Source organism: Taudactylus pleione, unplaced genomic scaffold (genome assembly GCF_031769625.1).
Source record: "Taudactylus pleione unplaced genomic scaffold, aTauple2 ptg001086l, whole genome shotgun sequence".
NCBI lineage: Eukaryota > Metazoa > Chordata > Amphibia > Anura > Myobatrachidae > Taudactylus > Taudactylus pleione.
The window spans coordinates 970311-998089 of record NW_028285487.1 but is presented as its reverse complement, the minus strand read 5'-3'; the positions used below and the strand labels follow the sequence as shown (position 1 = coordinate 998089).

The 27779-nt window shown below is 44.2% G+C and overlaps 1 protein-coding gene across 5 annotated transcripts in view; it reads right to left on the bottom strand.

Annotated features, from left to right (window-relative positions):
• Window positions 1–27779, bottom strand: part of ITSN1 (intersectin 1) — a 161186-nt gene that overhangs the window by 117230 nt on the left and 16177 nt on the right. For all 5 annotated transcript variants that reach the window (XR_015874870.1, XM_088461696.1, XM_088461695.1 and 2 more), the window contains 2 exons: window positions 3985–4047; window positions 2339–2431 (listed from right to left, as the gene is read on the bottom strand). Coding sequence is in view for 4 of the 5 variants with exons in the window: in XM_088461696.1 (XP_088317822.1) it covers window positions 2339–2431; window positions 3985–4015 (124 nt within the window). In the remaining variant the exon portion in view is untranslated. The remainder of the gene's footprint in view (window positions 1–2338; window positions 2432–3984; window positions 4048–27779) is intronic.

Genomic DNA, 27779 nt, shown 5'->3' with positions numbered 1-27779 from the left:
GGACCCTTACTTTACAAGCTGAAACTTCATTGCCTTCCGCTAGGGGTACATCACCACACACCAATTTGGGGACTTCTATATTCCTATAGGTTTTTTTTACGGACAGACAACATTTTTAGCACTCATATGTGTTTTATGTGTGTGCCCAATAAAATGCCTATACGTAAGATAACACACTAGATGCCCAACGCTTTCGTCATATATGTGTCATTTAAATCTTCTATCAGATCTGAAGTTTTTGAATAATTGCTTATGAGAAAGAAGTACACTATCTATGAAAGGCGCTAACTATTCAACAGAGAAGTAGGCTCATCACCATACCGGTCTGCTCTCCAGAAAGGTGCGGGAGCCTCTCGTTTGAGGTAGTCCTCTGCACCACAAGAAGGGTGGCTGGATTTCCCCCATTCGCACCCACTTCTTGGTGTAGTGGGCAGGATGGGAAAAAGATTAAGGGAATCGCTAATCCAAGGGTGCCGGGCTAAAATGGCATAAATTGCGTCATTTCAACTGCACCCCCCTCCCCACGGACCCGTGATGTGCTGCATTTGGACATGACGGGGGGCGGAACATAGCGAAGTGGGTGTCTGGGCCCACACCCTAAAGTGGTATGCTGCATCTACTCTCCGGGTTTCTCCCGGAGAGGAGACTTTAAAAGTAGGCAAATACGCACAGAACAAAAAAGGGGCTCATCCTCTTATCTTTCTACGAGTACTGGTGACCTACATTTATTCAGTAGAAGTTTATTCCCTTTGCAATATAAGGGTGATGTACCAGATTTTTATTCATGTTCTCTCACCAGCAACGGTCTCTTAAAATAAGTGGTGAGCGATGATGAAATTGCTGCAATGATCATTCTATTTGGCCACAAAAACTAAAAACATACAGTAAGCCAGGTTTCCACTACAGATGGGGAAGAGAATAAGCCTGGGATCTATAAGTCAGGCTGTAATTGTCACGTTAATGGAATTACAGTCCCTGAGCTCGACATGAACTTGCCAAAATAAATGACTGAGGGTAGGTGGAGCGAGCAGGATTCGGAAACAGTGCACCGATTCCTCAGGATTAATCAGATTCTGAGCGAGATTAGCAGAAGATCCCATTAACATGAGGATGTAAAAGACAGGGCAGTATGTCATCATTTTTGCTGTCCGTATAGACAATTGCTTCATGTCAGCGATTTCTACGCTGCCCACATCCCACCTGGGGTGCGAGAGCTTCCATTACAGAAATAATACACATGTAAAAGTCTATGGCATCTGTGCAAGACCAGTCGTTGCTCTGCAAGTCAGATAAATCATTACAAAAGCAGTTTAGTGTTACAAAATGCTAAAGAACGTAACACAGGCAGATAACTATTAGCTACATATAAGCAACCTGTGGCTCTATAGCTGTTGCAGGACTACAAGCCCCAGCATGTTCTACAAAGAGCTGGCACGGCAAGTTAACAGAAGACTGATGGACGCGCTACGATACTGGGGGCGTGGCATCTTCAGGTATGCTTGGAATTCTTCCCACACTCCTGGTAGCAGTTTGGGGTCCTTCCAGGACTTAAGTATTATGTATTCAGGAGTTTCCATATAAAAATGCACTATAAATTAATACACACACAATAATACATTCCTTTATCTGGTGTTTATAGTAATACATTTCAATTAAAGTAAGTAAGCCAAATGAAATGATAATGTGAGTGAGTGCCAAATCCGCTACAGTGCTAGAAATACTGTTTAAATGGAGGCCGTTCCTGCGGCATGTCCTGCCCGCCAAAGAGTCTCCGAAATGGTCACTTCCATGGGCGGCCATGTTTGACAGATCTGATGTTCACCGCTCAGGCGGCGTGGCCAGGTCTCGTGGCCGCCTGAGCGGGGATTTTCAGACATGCCCGATTATGATGCAGTCAGTGCCGATGTGACCACTGTCAGGCAGCATAGTTCCCAGATTGCTAAAATGTGGCCGTTTTCAATGCGGCACCAGCTAAAGTAATGGGGTTAACAAGTCTCTTACAGCCACATTATTATAGGTACATTTGTAATGTTCGATCATAGTATTAATAAACATAAATGCAATATGCTATATTTCCCATCTGTTGAAATAACTGCTAAATAATAGAATTAAAAATCTTGGGAACTATATTTACTTAAAATTCATATCGGAGACTAAGAGCCACCATTTAAAATGTAAAATCCAATTGCAGCACTCACCAGCCTGACACAGCCAAATTAAGGTAACTACTGTATGTGAAATGCAGACAGACTGTCATAGCCATGCATATAGGAAAGCCACAAATCATACTTTATTAGTGGGGCCTGAGGGCAGGTTTAGAGGACAGTTTGATAATTACCGGTGATGTAACCCCCACTTGGCTTGAGACCGTGGAATTGTTGGTCATGTTTTGCTCTTTCCTCCACAGTTATTGACCAGATGTCCAAACTGCCTATAAGGGAGAACAAGAATAAAATAAATACATAAGAATTGCAAGTTATGACCGTATAATGAGGGATACTTAACTAGTTGATGAAAATCAGTTATACAAATATGTAGGTAGACATTCATGTACATATGACCTACAGAGTCCTGGACTCGCACAGATGAGAAAGACTAAACACACACACACACACACACACACGTTCAGTAAACACTCCCAGCTGGTCCTTCGGTCGCATTCCTCCCCGTCACGCAGCCTGCAGCACAGATACCGGACTTATTCCATGGTGCAGACAGCACATAACGCTGCAAAGCTACCCACATACACTGATATCTGCTTGTTCCATGGTGCAGACAGCACATAACGCTGCAAAGCTACCCACATACACTGATATCTGCTTGTTCTATGGTGCAGACAGCACATAACGCTGCAAAGCTACCCACATACACTGATATCTGCTTGTTCCATGGTGCAGACAGCACATAACACTGCAAAGCTACCCACATACACTGATATCGGCTTGTTCCATGGTGCAGACAGCACATAACGCTGCAAAGCTACCCACATACACTGATATCTGCTTGTTCCATGGTGCAGACAGCACATAACACTGCAAAGCTACCCACATACACTGATATCGGCTTGTTCCATGGTGCAGACAGCACATAACGCTGCAAAGCTACCCACATACACTGATATCTGCTTGTCCCATGGTGCAGACAACACATAACGCTACACAGCTACCCACATACACTGATATCTGCTTGTCCCATGGTGCAGACAGCACATAATGCTACACAGCTACCCACATACACTGATATCTGCTTGTTCCATGGTGCAGACAGCACATAACGCTGCAAAGCTACCCACATACACTGATATCGGCTTGTTCCATGGTGCAGACAGCACATAACGCTGCAAAGCTACCCTTATACATTTGTACAAACCAAACCTCTATATTTAATTGTATCAATACACTGAATTTTTTGTCAATCTGAAAAAAAGTTGGACAACATTCAAAATTTATATTAAAAAAAAAAAAAAAAAAAAAAAAAAAAAAAGGATTTCAGTCCCTGATGCAGTTTTTTTGGATCGCCTTCAAAACCGTAGAATAAGCGCAATAACTTGACTGTTATCAGATTAGATTATTACCCCACTCATCCAATCTAGCTTTTTCTTCACTCTGATTTGATCAGTTTGATTGGAGTTTAATTTACAACACGTGTGATAGCCGGCTTATTTTTATTATTATAATAACTATAATATTTAGATTCATTGTTGTTTGTTGTCAAAATAAACTCATTGTTTACATACACACAGCTCTGCTGGCAGCGCATTTATTTTTTCCTGTATATTTCTGGTATCATTTACAGGGATCCAGGCTATTTATGTAAGTGCGGCAGCGAGTCGCTGCTAATTATACACTAGCGCCCTATATATTGATTCCTATCTCCATCATCCACGTCTGAGATTTATTTTATTGTGCACGATCATTGCCGGAGAACGTGTACAAGGGAGCCATCCATTTACAAATGACATTTTTATACAGAGGATCATCTTACCCCCAAATGGAGCAGCTGCAAATTGAGCCATGGTTGTGCCGCGTTTAGCTTGCTAGGTGGTGCCTGCAAAGAAAGAGGACAAATGTTTATTACCAACATTAATTTTACTATAAAACGTTCATATACTATAAAAAAAAAATATATAGATAGAAACAGCATTACAGGTAAACAATTAAACAGACAGCCATGTGTCACACTTAAGGCAGATTACAATAGGTTACCTTTGACTATGTAGGGGGCGATTCAATTGTTTTATCACACCCTCACGTCTAGAGTAATGGGAGATTGGGGGGAGAGGGGCGAAATTCAATTGTTTTTGGACAACCATGCCTTATCGCACAGGCCGCGCCCAAATAGACTCCAGTTTGAGCACCCAAAACCAATCACACATTTCTGCTCTCCACCTCGGGAGAAAGCGAGCAAAAATTTATCCATACGCACTATTCACGCATGAACGTAGCCACAATTGAATTGCTCAGTTGGTCGCCCAGTAGTCACAGCCACGGGTGAAAACAATTGGGTCGCCCCCCTAGACTCAGTAGAACTACTACTTCCAGGATGCACTAGAAGAGAACTGATCATAAACTGGGAAGAGCGTAATAAATAAAATAAATCATATTCCAATATTATGCCATTTCCATGCCTAAAGGCAAGTACGGTGGGTGCAATAAGAACACGGGGTTTGGTGGCAGCTACTAATATAGTCTTTCTCTTACACCAAACCATTAAAGATACATTTACAAAACTGGAATAATATCCTTGCATAAAGATTAAAGTACTCATTCATTTCTAGGAACTTGTTAACACATCATCTCAATGTGTTAATGTATTCAGATCGACCATCAGGAGGGAGGGGTTGAGGGGTCAATTCTGTAGGGCACTGGGGTCATACATACTCCTCTTATGGCGTATGTACTCAGAGGACCCTAACAGCACATTTTCCAGATGTCCCCACGGAATCACAAGTGGAATAATTATAATCACCTGTGAGACATTCCATGCCAAATCATCACAAAAAGTAAATTTTCAACCCGACCATCTCAGATTTTCATGAAATTTGATAGGATGGTAGACGGCATAAAGTAACTTTCATATGTAAAATTTTAGCCCTCAGTGATACACGGTGCTCATGCTACAGGGTTACAAACATGACTAAATAAAAAAAATATATATATATTTAATTTATGCCTTCAAAGTCAACAAAAATGAATCATAAGCTTCTAATTGCGGAAGAACTTTCATGTTGGTCTTGTTTTGAAACTAAGGGACCAGAGCATACTTGCCAACTCTCCCTCATTGTCAGGGAGACTCCCTGAAATAGTAGCAATCTCCCTGTCTCCCTGAAGAGTCTAGCAATCTCCCTCATTTCATCCTTACCCCCATTATGAAGCTGTTATATTAAAAAACAGAGATAAATACATTCAAATGGGATCATTAGTGTCATTTCCTTGCATTTTTTATTATAAGGCACAATGATCCCTATGAATTTCTGAAAAGTATTATGGTGCGTACACACTGGGCGATAAAGTGGACGACTGAACGATATCGTTATCGTTCAGTCATCCACTTTATCGTCCATTTTTAAGCCCAAAAAGATGAACGATGACGACGACGCGCGTTCCCGCGGGTCGTTCGTCATCATCGTTCATCGGGCTCACATGCAGGCCAACCCTGACGATCTCGTCAGGTTGCTGCATGTCAGGGAATGGGGGAGAGAGTCCGGCGCTGAACGATATCGTTAATGATATCGTTCAGCGGCTGTGCTCAATGTCATAAACGACATTGAGCACAGCCTGCCGGGGACACACTAGACGATATCGCTCAGGGAGCATATCGTCTAGTGTGTATGCACCTTTAGTGTGTTTTCATCAACAAAAAGATCTTACTAACTGCTTTTGGGCTGGTTTACATGTGGATGTAAGTCAGGTTTAGGACACGCCTCTCAGATTTATCAGTACACGCCCACTGTAACGCGCACTCATAGGTGCTGCTTTCACAATCTCCTTGAAATGATTTTTTAAAAGTAGGCAAGTATGGACCAGAGTTTTCATAAAAAATAGTTTTAGAATTAAATATTGACTTTTACATTTCAAGGTCACATCTAAAAAAAATTTTTGTACATACAGTATGTAATACGCTTAAATACAATCTCTCTTTGGTATAAGTTTCATTTTGGGAAGCCTTTGGGAACAGGAGTAAAAAAAAAAAAAAATTAAAGTATAGCAGTTCAACCCTTCTTGCACTTACCATGCAACTGGCAAGTTCAGACTTGTCTTGTAGTGTCTCGCTCTGTGTTCTAGGGATGGGCACCTTCGATGGTACAATATCAATCTATGGTGAACCATCGATTGTTTGCACCACTTAATGGCCACTGCTGCTGAGTGTCTAGCAAGCCGCGGGATAATTAAAAAACAAAACAAAAAAAAACAGGGGGCGGGGCTTAATGGACAGTCAGGGGGTGGTGCCAAGTTCTGTGTCATGAGCAGAAAAAAAAAAACCTTCGGGTTCCACTTTGCCATCGATGGCAGAAAAGAATTAGCTCTCTGCCATCGATGCCAAACAACATCAACCATCGGTAGTAAACCATCAATACTTGTAAACTATTGATTGTCAATGGTCATCCCTACTGTGTTCTTCTCAGTGTGGCTGCAGCTTCTGCATTGAGAACTAGTGATAGAAGGGACTAAGGGCCCGATTCAGCATGGATCTCTATTCTGTTTATATACGCACGCAAAGCAGTCGCTAATATCAGCGGTGATATGTAAATGTTTGCATTCACATTGCAATCGCATCCTAACAGAAGGACGCCCACTTCCCTTTACTTACATCCGTATACTTTGGCAACATAGCGAAACAATCGGTAACATCGGACCCATACACACAGGTAAGGCAGGTCAGACCTCACTCAGGAATTGCTAACTTCAGCGCACGCTATGAGGCCTCAGGCTGCGTATGGTATCACAGTGGATAATTCAAGCATGCCCCTGCAACGCCGTGCTGAACTTTTCGCTCCACATCGGAGGTTTTACGGGGATAAAGTATCGGGCGTGTGCCCGCTTTATCCCCGTATTCATTTTGAAAGCTGCGAAAACGGGACCCAGCGGAAAGTTAAGTATCTGGAAAAATTCGGAAAAGCATCCAGGAACCCCCCTAATGATGTCCTGACATGGGGGATCAATATGGGTACCCCCATTTTGGCCTGCGGAAGGTAAGTATGGTTTTTAAATAGCCGTGGTAGGTGTTTTTTTTCCCGACAGGGAAGAAGGCGTGACGAAGAGCACTTATTTTTTTCTTTTTACAAAAAAAAACGCTAAGTGCATCAAATTTGGGGTACATGAAAATGGGTGCAAACATATTTTTAAGTCCTTAAGGTGCATTTTTAAAATTCTTCAAAAATGCACTTGCCACTACAACCCACAATGAAGAAAACACCTGGCGCATACTTCCAAACCCCCCCTGCATTAATTTAGTTAGTTTCAAACTTGTTCCCCATATTATATTTTTTTCCCCCCAAATTTAAACTTTATTTTTTTGGGGTGTTCCGATTTTTTTTTTATTTTTATGACAGATCTTTTTTAGGGGACTCGCCCAGGGGTGCAGGCTATTTTTTTTACACCTGCACCCCTAAACTCCAATTCTGCACTTTTTTCCACCACCTTTTCAGTGGTGAAAAGTTATCCCTGTTGTTTTTAATCAAAGATAGGCAAAAATGACGTCATCGGCGATAACGGCTTTTCGCCTCAAATTGAATATGGCCCTAAGACTCAGTGGTGCAACTCATTTGATATTAAAAGGACACAGCAGCAGTAAAAAAAACAATTATTGGGCACAGGTTCCTCAGTTGGATTATTATCCTTATATAACCTTATTATTATTATCCTTTTATAACTTTTGCAATTTTTACAGCTATCTTCTTGCAAGTTTTCTTCTTTCATTCTTTTTCTCTTGATAGGTGATGCTCACACATTACTTAAACTTTCATTTAGTGGCTGCAAAGCTGTTTTCTGTGTCACTTTCCTCATCATGTGCTTGGTCCTTCCTCAGCAGTTAAAGAATCCCATTTAATTTGTTTCCTACATTTATCACAAATCATTTGATCACTGACATGTGACTATTTTAATTATCCATGGTAGCATCATCCTTAATTGTTTTCTACTGCTGCTATGAAATGGGTTGTAGCACTGAGCCCTAATGTACTTCTTATCCTTTTGTCAGGCTCTTGATCAAACTACCACTATTCACTGATAAACTGTATTAGATGGACCAGAGAATCCCAAAAGCAGTCCTCAAGGCACCCCAACCGTTCAGGTTTTAGAGATATCCATGGTTGAGCACAGGTGGTTAAATCAGACTGACTGAGGTACTAATTAAGTCACCTGTGGTCAAGCATGGATATCCTTAAAAATTGGAATGTTATGGTTCCCTGAGGACTGAGTTTGGGAACTTCTGAGATAAACGGTCTTAGGGCCTGATTCAGACCCACTCGTGAGTGGCTGTCCGCTCGCAAGTGGGTCGATGTTATGGACTGAGCATGCGCACGACGGAGGGAGCTCCGTCGTGCGCATGCGCCAGACGCGACGAGCGAAGGAAAGTCCTTCGCTCGTTGTGTCCGATCAAAGGGGGCGTGCTGTCAATGTTGATTGACAGCACGCCCCCTTTGGTGGGCGTGCCGGGGGCGTGCCTCCCTGACGGGGGCGTTCCCACGGGAACGCCTCCCGTCAGAAGCCGGCCCACTGACATCACTAGTGATGTCAGTGGGAGTGATTTTGGCTCTGATAGAGCCAAAATCACTCCGGAGCTTGCGGTTGAAAACCTCAACCGCAGGCTCCGGCTCGCAATTTCGATGGTCGCGATGGTCTCGACCATCACGGCCATCACAATGCACGCTCGTATAGCCTGTGGGTGGTGACCCACAGCTATACGAGCGTCCAGGAGGACGCTCCATGAAAATGGAGCCCGGCCCTCATTCAGAGCGTGCGCTCTGCTCAGAGCGTACGGCTCTGAATGAGGGCCTTAGTCCCTTGTATCATACTTGATTACTCTCCTGAAATGGATGAGAGCCTCACAAAAATCGGATGGTGCTCCCAGACCCCCAGAAATGCAGGCGAGTCTTCAGGCCGGCTGCCTACCCCCCTCCCCTGACCCCCGTGCAGCTCCCATGCTTCACTATGTCGGTAATCTCGGCATTGCGTAGCGGTGGCAGGGCCAAAAGCACACGATCACATGGTCACAGCGCACGCTCCGCTTCTAATGCCGGGTAATATCTCTAGCCACGCCCCCTATGCCGACCTGGCTGCCCCCTCCCAAAGGCAAGCATGTCTTGTATCACTAGAGGCTTGTATCACTAGAGGCTGCAGCCAGACTGAATGGAGCAAATCATCGATGGTTATCATCAATGGTGCCCATCAATGGAAAACCACGATGGCTATCCCTAGAACACAGAGAGACATTCAAGACAAGTCTGAACTTGCCAGTTGCATGGTTCGTGCAAGAAGGGTTGGGCTGCCATACTTCATATTTTCCCAAAATGAAACTTATACCAAAAAGAGATTGTATTTAAGTGTATAACAAACTTTATGTACAAAAAAATTAAACATACACCTTTTTTAGATATGTGACCTTGAAATGTAAAAGTCAATGTTTAAATATAAAACTTTTTTTTTTTTTTTTTTTGATGAAATCTTTGGTCCCTTAGCTTTTAATTGTGGTGGAACTTTCAGGTTGGTCTCATTTTGAAGCTAAGTTATGATTCATTTTAGTTGACCTTGGAGGCATAAATTTTACATTTTGCCTTCATGTTTGCAAACCTGTAGCATGAACAGAGCATCACTGAGGGATAAAATTTTACACATGAAAGTTACTTTGTGTCATCTATCACCCTACCAAACGTCATGAGAATCTGAGACTGTCGGGATTTGGCATGGAATGACCCCTGTGGAGCTTTTAAAATGTGCATACACACTTGACATTCCCCGGGGCCGACGGGAGGGCGGGGGAGGAGGTACGTGTCATGTTAGCGACATCCCCCGTCGGCCCTGAAGTAGGGATAGCAGATGAGGTCACTAGCTACCCATAGGAACGCGCATATCATGGGTACACACTAGACCATATACCCGATATGTCGCTCCAATATGAGGGATCGTACGACATATTGTCTAGTGTGTATCCAGCATAAGTCAGTAATGAGTACACATGTCCTCCAGCAGGCAGACTGGAAAACATGCACTGTCAGGGTGCCCTGAGGACTAGATTTGGCAAACACTGACATTTGCTGATTGGTTGTCATGATTGCACCTGCCGGCTCATCCCCAGCATTCCATACGGTGCTGACAGCATTTAGGTCATACAGTTAGCAATTACGTTTTTGGTCTTCTGCCCTTTCAGGACACCCAAGGTGTGGAGGGGGGTGTAAGTAAAAAAAAAAAGTAATTACTGGGTGACAGTTCATTGTGTGTCTAACCATCCCTTTCCTCCTGGGCTCTAAGTCACTTTAAACATCACTTCCTTGCTCCGGCAGCCGATTTGTAGTGAGGGGGACAGAAGTCTCCAGAGCTCGGTATGTTTTACTGTATAGCAGCATGTGGTCTAATTAACATTGGATTTTAAGCTTATATGCCCCTTTTTCACCCATGGTGGACACTGATAACACTGAATATATTTGCAGCTGGAGGAGTCTGGGCACTAAAAGATTACACTTAAAGCCCAGGCTCCTCATCACCTATACCCCACCCACTGCCCAAAGCAGCCAGTTTATATTACACTGCACAACAATGAAAATGTTTCCGAAGTGAAAATAGTTACTTCTAATTGATTTCAGCATGCAAAGAATGAATATGACATTTAAAACTCTCAGCTCTAGTTTCCGAGATATAGCCCATTTATGACCATGTAGGGGTATTCCTAGTGAAGTGGGCAGAATGGAGAGAATCTTACCAGCAATCTGCGATCCGCGCAGAGGGGGCGGGGCCTAATTACCCAATTAAATGAATCAGTTATTTGTCCCCTCCCCTATTCAAATATATGTGATTCACGGGATTACCCACACAAGATAACTGTGGTGCACTGAGTGACAAGCATAGGGAGCGATTCCACCAAGACATTTCAGCAATGGAACAAAGATATCGGGGTAGGTGATCACTACTGTTGGACAGTGACAAGAAATGCCCCAGAAGAGGAGTACAAGCGACAAGCAAAGAGAACGCACCCCCATGTATAGGCCACTATATTACATAGTACTTTCCTATGCTGTATGTGTGTTTCATATGCTGTATGTGTGTTTCATATGCTGTATGTTTGCTTCGTTTTGTGTTCTTATTTGTGATAGAAAGTAAATAACAGTTGTTTTAATTCAATCAATCACGACAATATCAGATTATTTTAAAATAGCTTTTCACAATGACTATATTACTAATGTACACACAGTATAGTGCAAGTAGTGTAGCTCAAAAAATAGAGCTAGTATAAAACATTCTGAAATCATTTTAGTTTTTCTTTACCTCAAATTAGTAATGTATGACTATTTTCAGAAAGGAAACAAATTGAAAGTATTAATTTGTTGTACAGTGTTATTGGTGCCCAATGGAGCTGGGCACGTTTTTTCAGCTGTTATTAAAGTTACATCTGTAGACTTTTAATTTTTTTCACTTTACTAATTGGGTGTCCGGAAGACTGAGCAATAGAACCACAGTAGATGGACACAGACCAAACACATACATATATTATAAACACACACACACTATATAGTTTCTTCTGTTAAGCCGGGTACACACTAGACTATGTCTAGTGTGCCCGACCACGTCAGCGGCGGGACCCGGCATTGGCAAGTGCATACACATTTGCCCATGCTGGCAGCGACGGAGCAACAGCGTGGGCCATGTTGCTTTCGGCAGCATCGCCCTCGCTAACGATATCCCCCGTCAGCCACGCATGTAGGGATGAAGGAGGAGGTCGCTGATGCATGGAAGCGTGCATAGTCAGCGGCATAGCGGGTACACACTAGACGATGTGCCCGATATGTCGCTCTGATCCGCCGGATCGGACAACATATCGTTTAGTGTGTACCCAGCCTTAGAGAAGAATTTTGTTTACTAAGACCTCTCGGTATAAGAGCAGAATCTCAATATCAATCAGTATAATTGTGTTTCTGAGGCTCCCTGCGTAATCTTAGTATCTCAGTTTGTTGGTTTTTGCACTAATTGCTACATAAGCTTAATCTCAAACAGTTTAACTGTTTCCTACTGCCCATTTGTCTTCCAGCTGTTTAATACAGGTCTTGAAATCAGCACTTGTAAAATAAGGCTTCCTGCATTATATAGTTTACAAATAGTGTACTATAGGCTTCATTCAGATGTGCACACAAATGCCATCGCCGCGGCCATCTCTCACGGATCACAATTCCGAAAATAAGCGAATTACTCACTCATCATCCAGAGACGCCCACTGAGAGCTTCTCATGTCCAACGCTCAATCACAAATACCGAAAACATTAAAGGCAGATCCAATGGCCGCCGGCCTGCTGAGCAAGTCTGAGCTGCGGCAGTCACAGGGGGTCCCCGGACACGCAGAGGGGGCTCTCCTGCTGCGAGCAATAACACAGTGGCTAATATATGCCCGCCCCGAAAACAGTGTTTAAACACAGCTGTGTTTTTCTAACCACCCACCTGCCCCAAACGCTGACTACCTGTCACTTACTTGGTGAGTGGGTCCTCTATGTGAGCGTAATCACAAATCAATGCGACTTACACGCATGCGCAATGTGAAACAAAATCGCACAAGCTGCGTCCATCTCTGAATTAGGCCCTGCATACTGCATAGCTGCGTGTCCACATTTATAGTACATAACTTGAATACTTCTGCTAAAGTACCTATTTCTGTAGTTGCTCACAAGAGACCACTGATCGTTTGTAACCCTGGCATATTAGCAGTTTCCCTCCGAAACATTGCCGCCACAATTATAGTAAGGGCATACAGTGCAGTCTTCGCTCACAGACCACTTTACTTACCCTCTGCTGGAAATCACCTTACAGGTATACTAAAAGGGGGTGCTTCCGGAGCTACCCCAGAGCAGGGTACATTAGTGCATAGATCTTCCATCTGCGCAAAAAAAAAGCCCAAGTCATGTTTACGTGTACAGAAAGCCATGCTCTGCCGCGGCCTGGGTCCCCGGGAGCCGAGCACCCGACAGAACAGCATGGTCTTACACCCTGCCCCAGGCCATGCTTGAGCTTGCAAAACAATTGCCTACGACTAGACAGTCTCCCTCAGCTTTTGCCCAACGGTCATTTGAATTTCAGGAGGCCATCTTCTCCAGCAGCCTGTGTCCCTGTGTCCTGCAGATAAATATGCCATTTTCCTTATATTCCTCCTAAAATACCTAACTAACCTTAGTATAAACATAATAGGACTAGATTTATCCTCAAGGTTGTGTTACATATATGTATATAGGCATACTCTAAATAGTCTGCTTGAACACGGCAGTTAACCGCTCTTCCTGTGGAGGATCAGCAGTCGTCCATCAGAACTTTGGACGCGGTGCAGCATTTTCGTATGAACGTTGGCAGGACCAAGGTTTTCAGATGCATGGACTCTTTTTTCATGCTCTATGACAAGCTAACGGGGTTGGCCTGCCTCCAAGCAGATTATAGCACGCCAGTTTAAGGCTGACTGGAGCTTCATGGGCGCTCAGAGATGAGGTCATCATCTCCTCCTCCTGAAATAACTGTGCGAGGTAGCACAGTGTAAGCAGCCGCATCACGCTCTCACTTGCTGTGTGAAACAGCAGTAACCCGCACTAACACAGGAACTCCAGGCTACACCGCGGTAACTCGTCGGCCATGACTGATGCAATGTAGTGAGCGTCACCACCCACTTTTAATGACCTCATATTTGCGAGCCTGAAAAACAATTCTCATACACAAGTTTTGCAGGGCAGACAGGGGCTCAGTGTGACCGTGGGCTTCCCAGGAATAACAGGGTCCAAGTGCAGTGTGAAAGGGGTCTGACCTGGCTGTGACATGGGTTTAAACGGTGTTCGGAAAAACCCAGATATGACACTGCATTCTGGTGGAGAAGCGCCATTAGACATAAAAGAAAACAATTAGCAGTTTAATCAATTACTGTTCAGTTTAACGCTGAAATAAGTTTGATGGGTGCTAGAAGGTCAATCAGACAAATGATCATTGATCAATCCAATGCGATGTACCATGCAAATTACAGAGGTGCTGCTCGGGACAAATTGCACCAACCATTCTTACATATCTATAGTGGTAACACAAACTGGTAAGACCGTTACAGAGCCTAAGAACCAGCGCTGGTTTCATCCCAGAACTTGTAACTCTGGGGTATTTCATCTGTCACCATAAATGAATCACTAACTGCTTATATAGCGTGAGCAAATTCCATACATGCGCTGTTCACATGGTCCCCTAAATTCAGTATAATGCACTCACACAAGCCTCAAATAGCAGCTCACCTCATTAACCATTATGGGGAAAGGCAAAAGGAAGATCCAGATCAGTGTAAATAAAAGACAAAGAAAGTCTGACACAAAAGTTTCAAACAAGAGCATTGCGCGGAGAGAAGGAGGCGCTGGGAAGAGACGACGCACCAGTAGTCACTAGGGAAAGGCCCCCACTGGCTTTGTACATAAGGGTCTCGTCCAGCTGATAAAGCAAGTAAGGATTGCATGATCGAGCAAACAACGCTGCCATTCCCAACAGTAATTGTCCTCTGGACCAGTGTTAGTGAGATCTGTATAATTATTTTTACAGCTTTGAAACTTGCAGCGCAGACCCAAGAAAAATATCAGCCAGAATAGTCCTGCACAGAAGAAGGGAAAGTTCTAAGGAAAGAATACAAAGAACCTCAGCTGGCTGCAGAGCACTGAAAGCCGTTGTTAGAGAGCTCTCGGAGTGGTCACTCCCAGTCTCTGACCACAAGGACCCGGAGAAGCGACCTCCAACTGTCCGAAATGCGCTACCTGCACATGCACAGTTCCCCAAGCGTCTTCTCACCTGCCCGATCCAGCGCAAAGGACGTGCCCCTGAGTGTCCTGGTATAATGGAAACTGTCCATAGCTTATAGAGAGCCCACAGATCCACAGTGAGAGTGCCACCGCTTATAGGCACCAGTGAGTGTGCAGACCCTATAAGCTTTTACTATGCTGTTTAAAATACCAGCTGCTGCCGATGGAGAATAAAGGGGTCAATACAGGGTAAAATCTGGTCACACTGACAGACCGCCAAATCACCAGTTATGTGGCATCTCCCACCGGGACCTCCCCTCACTGATCTCCTGCAGAGGAGAAATCTAGTATTGGCAGGTATGGCTCCGTATGGCTGCTTGCAGTGGGTGAAGGACGCAGAGTGGTTGCTTGTGCTATCTCTGTAACCCGTCACTAGCCAAGCTGCAGTGATATTTATCAAAAAGTACATTTTCACCATGGAACAGGCAGATTCACAGAGGTGCGACGTTCCAGTGACGCGCACATCAGCTTTCTGTGACACGACCATTCGCTGGTGAATTTGTAAATTTGCAGAATTTACAGTCTATAAATAGATCTTTCCAGTAAGCCAGATTTAATCCGTTACAATCCTTTATACGAGGCTTTATATAAAAGTCATCAGAAATACAGACTATGGGCCCGATTCAGCTATGGGAATAGAGTAAGATATAGCAAGTAAATGTGAACCTGGACAAACCATGCTGCAATGCAAAGGGTTCAAATACATACATTTTTCGCATGTGGGGTAAATCAGGATTTTGGTTACTTACTGATAAATCCCTTTCTCCGATTCCACAGGGGACACTGGAATCTCAGTACAGTGGGGTATAGAAGTGGGTTAACCGGGAGCTGGCACTTTAATAAATTTGCACCCGTGGATTGAGCGTCCATTCCCCGGATGAATGTCCTGTCGACTGAGGTAGTCGGCCTCCCAATTTTCTACCCCTGGGATTAAGATTGCGGAGTGCATCGAGTCTTGGTCTCCACAGAGACTGTGGTTTCTGATGCAGAAGACCCCAGCGCTAGCCACAAGCAGCTGCGGTGGGGTCTCCCCGGCAGCTCCATCGCAGCAGACAGGCAGGGGCAGTGAGCTGCATGTCTGATCCTCAGTGCATATCCTTTGCTGTAGAGGATCTTCTTATATTTCTTAGAGAGCCCTGAAGGAGTGTCCAGCTCCCTGGGCACAAAATTTAGACTGACCTGTTGGAGGTATAGAGGGGGAGGAGCTAGCTACCATACAAATTTATTAAAGTGCCAGCTCCCGGTTAACCCACTTCTATACCCCACTGTACTGAGACTCCAGTGTCCCCTAGTGGATGAAGGAGAAATACTGGCTGTTTTTGCATGTAGCCCACAAATACTGCACAGCTTTACTGTAAAGGGGGGGTATCCATTCAGCGATATTTGCAGGCGATTGCACGATAACGACGTCGTTATCGTGCAATCGCGCATGTATTGGGCACACTTAGGTCGGAAACGATCAGCGATGCGACCGCCCTCTGGTCATTTCCGACATCTATCATCGCCCGTACATGCTGGTCAACCTGACGATCACGTCAGGTTCAGGATGTACGGGGATGATGGATGTCCCTACACTGAATGTTCAGTGTAGGCCCATCACAGACATAGAAACAACAGCACGATTACAACGTCGTAATCGTGCTGCCATTTCTATGTCTGTTGATGGATACGTACCTTTACACTGCAATTTGGAGGTCAGTTTGGACACACCCCTCCCAAATCTCGCTCTCTCTCTCTCTGTACATTTTAAATCTGCCCGCCCTGCACTGCAGCCTGATGTTACCAAGATGCACAGTTACGTGCTCGATCTTACTCTATTCCCAGAGCTGAATCAGGCCCTATAACTACTGCCTGCCACCAAGGAAGGAGCTTTCCCTAGAATTTACCTGGATTATCAGTTGTGACTACAGATACATACACACCTGGTGCTGGACGATTGACATGTAATCAGGTTATGCCCGGTACAGCCATCCTTTGTCTACAACAATACTCATCATCACGATCGCGTTTTTTATAGGTCATATTAAATAAATATGAAGTTCTAAAGCGCAGAGTAAGAAGAGATCAGGAGAACTGGTAAAAGCCATTGTACCCTACAGTTACTCAGTACTAAAATACGGATATTATCAGGGACAAATTATTAAAACCTGGACAGTCTAAGGGCAAAATAAAATGGCAATTTCAGAATATGGCTACTAACCAATAATCACTTCTGGTTGGTCCTACAAAGAAAAGATAAAAGTTCTCAATTTGAAAGGTGTAAAGAAACCAAAGCAGACGTCAAAGCATTACATTTCTCCAATAACAGCTTCTGATCTGCAACTGGCACGCTTACGTGCGCAGGCGATAGGCCATCTGCCGAGCAGGCTTATGCCGCATACACACTACTAGACGATATGAATGATAACAATATCGTCCAGTGTGTATGCAAGACATAGTTAACGATGTCTCATCACCCGTACTTGCAGGGCAACCTGACGGTATCGGCAGGTTCTCCAAGAACGGGGATGAGGGAGGGTGCAGTCACTGAATGAGATCGTTATCGATATCGTTCAGTGTGTATCCTCAATGTCGTTAACGATATCGCTTATGGAGCATATGGTTATGTATCCGGCTTAAGGGGTCGACTTACTAAGCCTTGGATGGAGATAAAGTGGACAGAGAAAGTATCAACCTAGCAGCTCCTCACTGCCATTTTTCAAACAGCCTGTGACATGGCATTTAGGAGCAGATTGGCTGGTACTTTATCTCGGTTCACTTTATCCCCATCCTAGGTTTAGTAAATAGACGCATAATGCTGGGTACACAATGGGCGATATATCTGCCGTTCAATCGAACGGCCAGTATATCAAGAGCGTCAGCGGGTGTGTACCCCCGATGTGTCTGATCGACGTCTTGTGTCGAGCGGCCTATCGGTAAGTGTGTATACTTACCTGAAACTCCCATTCGGTTGGTGGGACGGCCGGTCAGCCGTCAAGTCTACCTAGTGTGTACCCGGCTTAAGACTTACGAAGATGCAGTATGGCAGCCTCAGGTTCCAGTGAAGTGGCCAAAGGCAGCTACACCCAGATTTTGGCTTCTAGATTGCTGTACGCCAGCGGTGGCCAACCTGTGGCTCTTTAGCCACATGCGTCTCTTCCGTTCTTCTGATGCGGCTCCCCTGACGGACACTGACTGCCTCCACTGATGGGCGCGCAGCTGTTCATAGGAGGCTGGTCCTTTGTTGCAGCAGTCCACTCCGGAAGCATATATGGGCGATGTTATGACAGCAAACAGGAGGCAGAGCTCAACTTGTGACTGAACCTGCAGCCAGGAGGAGGATGCGGGAGCAGATGCAAGAGCCCACCTACGTGCCACATACAGACCACAGCAAGGTAAGAGCTTTGGGTTTGTCGTTTACTTTTATTTGTGACATGGGGTGAAGGGGGCTGGACTGGAGCTGCCCAGGGAGAGAGGAGGGGGGGGGGGGGCTGGAGTGGCACATGAGGGTCTGCTGGAGTGACAAATGGGGGACTGGAGTGACATGAGGGGCTGCTGAAGTGACACATGGAGGGGGCTGGAGTGACTATGTATTTTTTGTGGATGTAGCTTGTTTCTGAGTATTTTACTTAGATCTGCTTTTTTCAATGTTCTCTATATTGCCCTGGCTTGTTCTTTCCCTTTGACAGTTACCTCCACAGTGATTTTAAAAGTTCCTACAAACGTGCCAGCCAGGCCACTCCCCTGGTATGACAAGGCCACACCCTATTTTTGCACACACGCCTTTCGCGCGCACATGATCTTGGCTCGTTGACATACCTACAGATATTTTTGGGCTCTTTGCCTTTGACTGGTTGGCCACCCCTGCTGTGCGCACTGCTGCAAGGGACCACCATCTCCAGCTTAATGTTGAAGCCTGGGACATCTTGCCCAGTATAGAAATACTGGAGTAATAATTTATTTAATTTTGCTATTAAAAAAGGAGAGAGCCATATCTGCCTCAGAATTAAAAAGAAACAAACAATGTGGATAGATTACTAGGCAGCACAATGGAGTCAAAGCCAGAAAAACTTTCAGCTTATTAAACCCATAACAAAACTGTTATATGTGGGTCTGTTCAATAAGGGAGGAGTTCAATCGTTCTATCGCACCCTAACTCCTGTCTAAAGTGATTGGAGATTCGGGTGCCGTATTCAATTACTTTTTGGCCGCCCATGCATGTCGCGTCCAAATAGACAGGGCTTAGACGCGTAACACGGCTAAATCCATCTAAAGTCCTGCTTTGGTCACCCAAAGTACTAACTTATCACACATTTCTGCTCGCCGGCCCAGGGGTCCCGTTGCTCTACGCGCCCAAACAGAGCAACGATTGAATTGCTCTGTCAGGCACCCGGTCCTATCAGACGAAGGCGAAAAGAATTGAATGCCCCCTCTCCATCCCCACGTGAGTGACATCCCAACCACAAAGGGTTAAGTAAATCACCACATCATACAGCAGATATATAACTCCTTGGCTGTAGAAATAATTTCTTTATTTCTGTATTGCAAAAAAAAAAAAAAAATGGGGAGACATTCATTCCACTTCTTTGGTGGTCCGGAGAGATAGGAAGCCTTTAAAATACTGAAACTCCGACCATTCAATAGCTTCCAGGCTTTGGAAAGAAGTGAATACAAATCAGACATGAACCGATAACAATCACTTACCAGGAGGCAGAGGGGGCTGGGAATGACACAGAGAACCGCAGACATCTGAAACCAGTTACACACACACAACTTTTACTTCTCACAGTCTGACGAGGGAGTTTGGGAACATGAAACACATTATAATATTATATATAAAATTTTTTATATATATAGATTTTATTTATATATATTTTTTTTTTTAAGCTGGGTACACACCTATACAATCGTCAGACCCATTGATGCAATATCATAAGTGTGTGTACGCACCTTTGATCATGTTTTGTCAGATGCAAATTGTTCGAATCGAAGTAACGTTTCTTAATTGCAAGTTTAATCTTCATCAGATTCCATCGGGCGAGATCGGACCAAAAGTGTACTGCGCACGCACCTTCCACCGTTCTTGCAATTCTTCAACAGCAGCAACGCCGCCTCTGTGGGCAGTCTGTATTTTGGGCAGTCGGGACATTGAAGGTCACATGTATGATTGTGTAGGTGTGTATGCGCATTTCGGCACTGTGGTTGGGACGTCCGATTGGGTGTGAAGTCGATCGAAGCAATGCACCCAAAGCGTGATCGCATAGGTGTGCACCCGGCTTAAATCACATACAGACAATACTTACCGAGAACCTTCGAACCCCTCCGGATGTTGTTTACACTATCCAACAACTGTGGGATCCTTTAAGCTGGGTACACCGTAAACGACGCGGGTACCCAGCGATGCGACCTCCCGCCAACGGGCCGACATATCGGGCAGCCAGTACACCCTAGACGATTTGGTGCCTGACATGTCAGACCCTGCCGCATCCAGCTGCATGGGGTCGTCAGCCGCATAGTCAGACTGGGCCGAATGTAGGGCCGACCTGACGATGAGGCTGACGACACAAGGGAGCGCGCACTGCACGACATGGCTTGGAATTACCAGGAAGAAATTGAAGATGAAAGACTCAGAATAATCTGCGGTAGGACTGTCCGTCACCTGCACTGAACCCGCACATCACTGTGCCGGAGCTGCAGAAAGCCGTATGTGCCTGTCCTCCTGGTCACTAACTTATAAGAATCTTAAGCAAATGACTGAAAGTTCATAAAGAAACTGAAGCAGACAAGAGGATGGTTGTATTAGTAAAAACCACCAATTTAATAAAGACCTGAAAGTCAATCCCGAAGCCCTGACAGGAATGGCGGGTGAAGGATTTGGAACGGTTTTCGCAGCCCCCAGACATGAATATTATTACAACTGAGATCTGAAACTTGCAGTGTGGATCCAAGAAAAATATCAGCCAGAATAGTCCTGCAGAGTAGAGTGAGGAAGGTCCTACAGAAATGATATAAAGAACCCCAGCTGGCTGCAGAACATTAGAAGCTGCTTTTAGAGAGCTCTCGTCCAGTCTCAAGGACCCGAAGATGAGACCTCCGACCTCTCGAAATGCACTACTGGCACATGCAGTTTTCTATGTGTCTTCTCTCCTGCTATATTATATTTATTTATTATTTTTGTTTGTTTGGTTTTTTGTTTTTTTTCAAACAAATTGTTCAATAACTATGAACAAGGGCACTCTCCAAAGAAGTCAAATCATTTTTATTCAGGTTTATTATTGCCACATAATTGTTTTATATTATTATATCCATTGAAAAAATGTCTTTATGTCAACATTTCGGTTCTATACGAACATTCTTCAGGACAGTTAAACTCATGAAACATCTGTTGCAAAATGTTACATCATAGGAACAACAGTCTCAATCTGTCCAATCATCGTACATGAAAGATGCCTGGCCAAAATCACCAAACACCAGTGTCTCCGGTCGCAGGTGTGATTAGAAGTCCTCAGGATGCCAGCAGAAATCCTCTAGTCAGGAGATCACAGCACGGTCAATTGAATAGCTGCAGGAACGCCTTCATAGAGCTATTCAACATCGCGCTGAATTGAATCGCCCCCTATTTTTGGGACGTCCCGATTGTTAGATTTGCAATACACATGCAAGGTCCCATGACATATACCATTGTCCTATATCATGCTACCCAAATCAATGCCAATCGAAAAAAGGTCCCATTGGTGACCATGAGAGAACGAGGCAGACAATAGATACCTGGCCATCGGCATGTTACCGGCTGGTCAACACAGGCACTTCTTCAGCAGTCTTCTTGATAACATTCCTACTGCTCAGAGAAGCGAGTATCACCGCCAAGAGAAACACCCTAACATCTACTACACTTTAAACACACAGAAGACGGGAAAGCAGTCACGTACTGAACACGTTTGTTCTGCATTATTATGGGATGGGAAAAGGGCAAAAACTGCACTTTCTTGTACTACCAGCACAGGTATTAGCTGTACAGAGGGCTGGCGTGTCAAGGTAAATCCTCATGTGAATGAGCACCAGGAATAAATAGAAAATAAATAACCACTGCAGAGTTGAATAAATAAATCCAAGCTGATAATCACAGCTCAATATGAAGTAAAGGTTTATATCCCACTTTCCTTTTAAAAAGGAACCTCGCTTTCATCAATGCCAAATACTGTTACTTCTCCAAAATGTTCTACCACAATCTTATGGTGTAAAGTCCAATTATGTCAGTCTGACTCAGCTGCCTACACAAAGCTGACTCAGGCACCAAGAATCCCTATCCAAATTATTTCATGGAGAGTCACAACAGTGTACAGTCCCAAACAGGACCTCCACATGTAATCTGTGCACAGGTTACCCTGCATAACTCTTAATAGAATTAAATTATATAGACATATGCTCCGTGTCCCCGTAAAAAAATAAGGGATCCAGTCTATAGATCTACAGTAAAAAGATTGACAATGTCTAGATAGAGATCATATGTTAGACAGTCAATAGGTCGACAGGAATAAAAGGTCTACAGGGTCAAAAGGTTGACGAAAAAATGTTGACAAAAAAAATTTGTCAACACTTATTTTTTTTAGAAGGTTTAGGTACTTACCAGCGGGGCTAGGGTTAAGCACTTATCCCGACGGTTAGGGTTAGGTACCAGGAGTGAGGGTTAGGGTGAAAATTAGAGTTCGATACAAAAATGGTTGACACTTTTTTTTTTTCTACCTTTTGACCCACGACGGCCATTTGTACCTGTCAACCTATTGAATGTCTAACACATGGTGTTTATCTAGACCAGTGGTTCTCGAACTCGGTCCTCAGGACCCCACACAGGTCACATTTTCCAGGTCACCCAGCAGGTGCACAGGTGTACTCATTACTCACCGACACATTTTAAAAGTTCCACAGTGGAGCTAATTATTTCACTTGTGATTCTGTGAGGAGACCTGGAAAACCATGCACCGTTTGCGGTCCTGAGGACAGAGTTTGAGAACCTGTGATCTAGACATTGTCGACCTTTTTACTGTAGATCGTTCAATCCACACCCAAAATATAAAGATCCAATAACACTGACAAGTATAGACTTATACATTTTCAGGCGTTTAACCAAATGGATATTGAAGATAAAGTTTTTTGTTTGGTTTCTTTTTTTTGTTACTTTTATGCACACTACAAACTTCCTGTCAGTAATCCCACGGTAGAACCCTACAGTCAGCAACTTTTGGCCGGAAATCGCTGATAGAATAGAGTAATAACTTGCACTCAGCTAATGGAAATACAATGGCAAACAGCTCACGTTCTGGGAAGATTCACCTAGAATTGGAAAGGTTATTAGTTGGCCTCCAATTTAAGGCAAGGTGCTTCTGAGTCCTGTGTTTCTTTCAGTCATTGCAGCGGACGACCAGGTTTAAGTGTGATTAGCAGTCATAACCACCGCCCTTTAGAATTTCTGTGTAAACCTGACTTGCTTCACTGAGATGAGTTCCCAGTGGTAACACAGAAGAGATCAGTGTGCCAGAGCCAAAAACGTCCATGGTAAATACAGCTACTGCCTCTCCCACGGATCTGCTCAGAATACAGACAAAACATCTCACATGTGGGTGTCTGCACGACCTACAGCGGGGTGACGGGCCAGGCGGCATGCAAAGGGTAAACCAGCATGAGCGATGGGAGGACGCAGTTCCACATGATTTTATGCTACGTCTATTTTAAATATATACCAACAGCCTTAAAACTAGGGTATAGGTCAGGGGTCTTCAACCTTGGCCCTCCAGCTGCTGTGGAACTACACATCCCAGCATGCACTGCCACCTTTTTGATATAACAGCATGCTAAAACTATGGCAGTGCATGCTGGGATGTGTAGTTCCACAGCAGCTGGAGGGCCAAGGTTGAAGACCCCTGGTATAGGTGCATCCGTAGCAAAGAGGCAGAATTCTTAAAATTTCAAGGGTGCATGTAACCTAAAATAAGACATCTCCAAGGGGCGTGCATATCTTGTGTACCTTCCGTGTGAAAGCACCTGATCCGCCTCTCAGAGTTTCAAATAGAAGCACAAAATATGGGTGCAAGTTGCCCTATTGCACAGGGATACAAAGTGCATATGATTCGCACAATCATAACCCAAACATGCTTAGAACCAACTCTGAAATGGTCTTCGATAAGCCAAAATATTACATTTTTTGTTTCTAAATTGGGCATAATAAACCACGTACTTAAACTTTTTTTTTTTTTTTTGCATGTCTGAAAATGGATTTATTTTTTCCAGAAATGCCAATCGTTTCGTGGGCACCTGCAGGGATATCTGGACACTTTCTTGATAAAATGGGTTACAAAGAGTATGTGAGCAAGTCCCTGCTTCAGTGGAGCTTACGATCTGTAACTACGATCTGCCCTATCAGGAAAGGACAGACCGGCGCGCTAGGGTCACTTTTTTTTGTCCAAAACCAATTAATCTAGCAGTATGTTTTTGGTGTGCGAAAAAGAAGAACCCGGACAAAACCCATTTCAAAAGGAGAACCCGGACGAAACCCATTTCAAGGGTGGGGGAAACATATAAACTTTGCACGGATATGCTTTGGACAGAACTTTAACTCGTGAGCTCAGGGCTGTGAGTCAGTTATACTGACCACTGCAGCAACAGTGCTGTGCCATCACAAGTACCTGTCTTATTGTCTCTCTCTCTGCTGCCTGAAGTGCTCAATGTTAATGTTCATTTCGATGTGCAGATTCTTTTCCATTTAAGATCATCAAGTGAATACAAGTCAGTAAAATGCACTGTAACAATGGTCTCTTCTAGTTTTATTTGCTTTTTGGGAAAGTCAGTCATGTTTTCTATCAATATCATGTTCACTTTGCTGCATAAGACGGCGGGTAAACACACACAAAAATATTCTTACTCAACAAAACAAAAAAAGACAAACAGTTCAACCGAATAATAAATTGCCAATGGAAGCAAGGTTTTCCGGATGGAATTGTACTACCCGGCATCATACATAAGTAAACACTGATATATTTCACATATAAGTTGTACCATCATAAAAGGATTCAATTTGTACTGCAAGCAATTCATTTCCTGAGTTTTCTGGAAACCAGATGTGCAAATGAAAATGACTTGTGTGCAGAAATAAGGTTTATATGAGTTTATCCAATCGTAATGTGCAAACAGGTCTGTGACACCACACAGCACACCAGACTATTCACTGAAATACAGAGTTTATTCACATTTGAAACTTTCTTAAGGAATGAAAAATTGCATCCCACTTAGGCAAATATAAGGTACTCCCAGCCCGGTTATTAAGGCAGCAGGATTTCATTTTGCAGAAAATAATTTCCCAAAAATAAAACGACAACATAAACAGCAGATCGTCGCTGCAGAATTCCATCCTTGGCACACCCCACACGTAGTACAATATGCCAAACAGTACAAACAAGTGTTCAGTATAAAAATACGCTCTGCCAAGACGGGACTTAAAACAGAGTTTTCTGCGATACTGTTGTGCTGCGCAATTTGAACAAGCCTTTCAGCCAGGAAATGATAACGCTGTGTAAATGGAAAACTCTCCACCCGAATAGTTACAATTGTGCACGCTTGTCCTACATGTACAGAGCAGAAGGATACCCGCTAGACTTGGTCAACATCATATTTTCTGCAGTCACATTTTTCTATGGGGGTGATTCAATTGTTTTGGGCACTTGCAGTTTCCCCTCTAAAACGACGGGAGTTATTCAATTATTTTAGTGACCAGCTCCGCTCTGGACGCAAAAGCTGCGTTCTTGCGCCCAACATGCAGGGGATTAGCTGCGTAAAGCTACCTGGAGATTCAAAGTGGGCAATTCGATATTCGGTCACTGCCCGCGATAATGCCCGGGGTCTTCCACTTTACAGCTGCAGCTCCCGGGCTAAGGGGCATATGTATCAAAGCTTGATGTGAGATAAAATTGTGAGATATATATCACCAACCAATCAGCACTTACATTTTGCAGGCTGTGTTTAAGAAATTATAGTTAGGAGCTGATTGGTTGGTGATTTATATTTCACAATTTTATCTCACATCAAACTTTGATACATAGGCTCCTAAGTGCTGAATGAGACACAGCAGTCAGGTCACGACTAGCGCCGAAGCACTACGTAACGCAGATGTCTGCTCGCACCTCAGGAGGGTGTGAACAGAATCCGCAATAAGTGCAGCCTCCGTGTTAGTCGCGGGAAATAACCGAAAAGCTCTCAGACACTGGGCACAAGAATTCCTGCGCAAATGTCCCCCACACCCAGGAATCAGAATGAGGACACGCAATTCAAGCTCAACTAGACAGATGGCAGCTTGCTGTGGCCAAAGTGTACGGGTGAGAGGTGGGATTCTGTCCCCATACATTTTTACTTTGGTGACTGCCCCCCCACCAAAAAAAAAATAGGGGGGTGGTGCACAAAAGGATGGCAGCATTTATGAACCACCAACTCTACGGGGGTATCCAATTCAGTGTGATGGACATGATTTGCCAGTCGCGTCCATCTACATTGCAACTACTACATTGATGAACCCCATGAAGGTTGATGGGAACACTTGCAATGTATGGGCTCCCGTAACTGGCTGATATGTTGCACAGCACGAGTACGGCCACTGAATACCCCCTATGCATCTGTTATTTTTGTTTTCTATTTAAAATGTTAAAAATAATATTTGAGAATTAAAAATTACACGGGATGCTTAACTCGAAGACAAGGGTAGGCAGCGTGTGTCACTCCAAACGCTGTGAAACTACACATCCCAGCATGCCCTGCACCAGTTTTAATATGCTCTAACGGCATAATTGTGGCATGGCATGCTGAGATGTACAGTCCCCACAGCAGCTGGAGGGCAACAGATTGCCTGGCCCTGCGCTAAAGGTGCCCATACATAGTGCGATAGGCACCTTGCGCTCCGACGGCCGACATATCGGGCGGTCCCCACACACACGAGCGATCAACTGCCCGGCCGCCCCATATGCCAAAACTCCCCTCCCGCATAGCGCTGCATGGGATTGTACATCGCATCCCCAGATCTTATGTGCAGCATGTAAGATCTGGAGTTGAGATGTACGATCCCACTGGCCGATATCACGCCCACACGCGGTACGATATAGTAGCGATATCGTACCAAACCGTCGGATCGGCTGCTATATCGCACTGTGTATGGGCGGCTTAAGGGCTCGTTTACTCCTATCTACTGTTAACGTGCCCCTCATCCACCACAAACGCATGAAATGCACATTCAGATAAAGAATATCATAAAGGTCTCTTGTAGGCTTGTTCCCGCCCACCGCGGCTTATAAAATATCAGTGCCACAATTACAATGTTAGGTTGCAACGGGCATCATTTATCAAACATCCACGGGTGACGTGGACACATGACCATTCTGAACACATGCATAATTACACGGAGGCTTGGCTCTCAGTGTGCATGTACTAACTACAGTATGTAGAATCAATATCCATTAACGTCATACTTGACAAGCATTCAAAGACATGACAGGTGTCAGCATTAAATGATATCAATGGTAATACAATAACAGTGCGCATGCTGCAAGCTCCACAACGCGGGAATAAGCAAGCAGCAGATAACACTTATAAATGTGCATGGAACAGAATGGGGGGAAATCTATTGAATGCCATGTTGAATAGCACCATAAATGGGTGCCTGGAGCTATTCAATTGGCCGAGCTATAAACCCCCACTAGAGGATTTCTGGTCGCACCCTCCGTAGGTGGGAGCACAAATCCAACTAAACTAGTGCTGC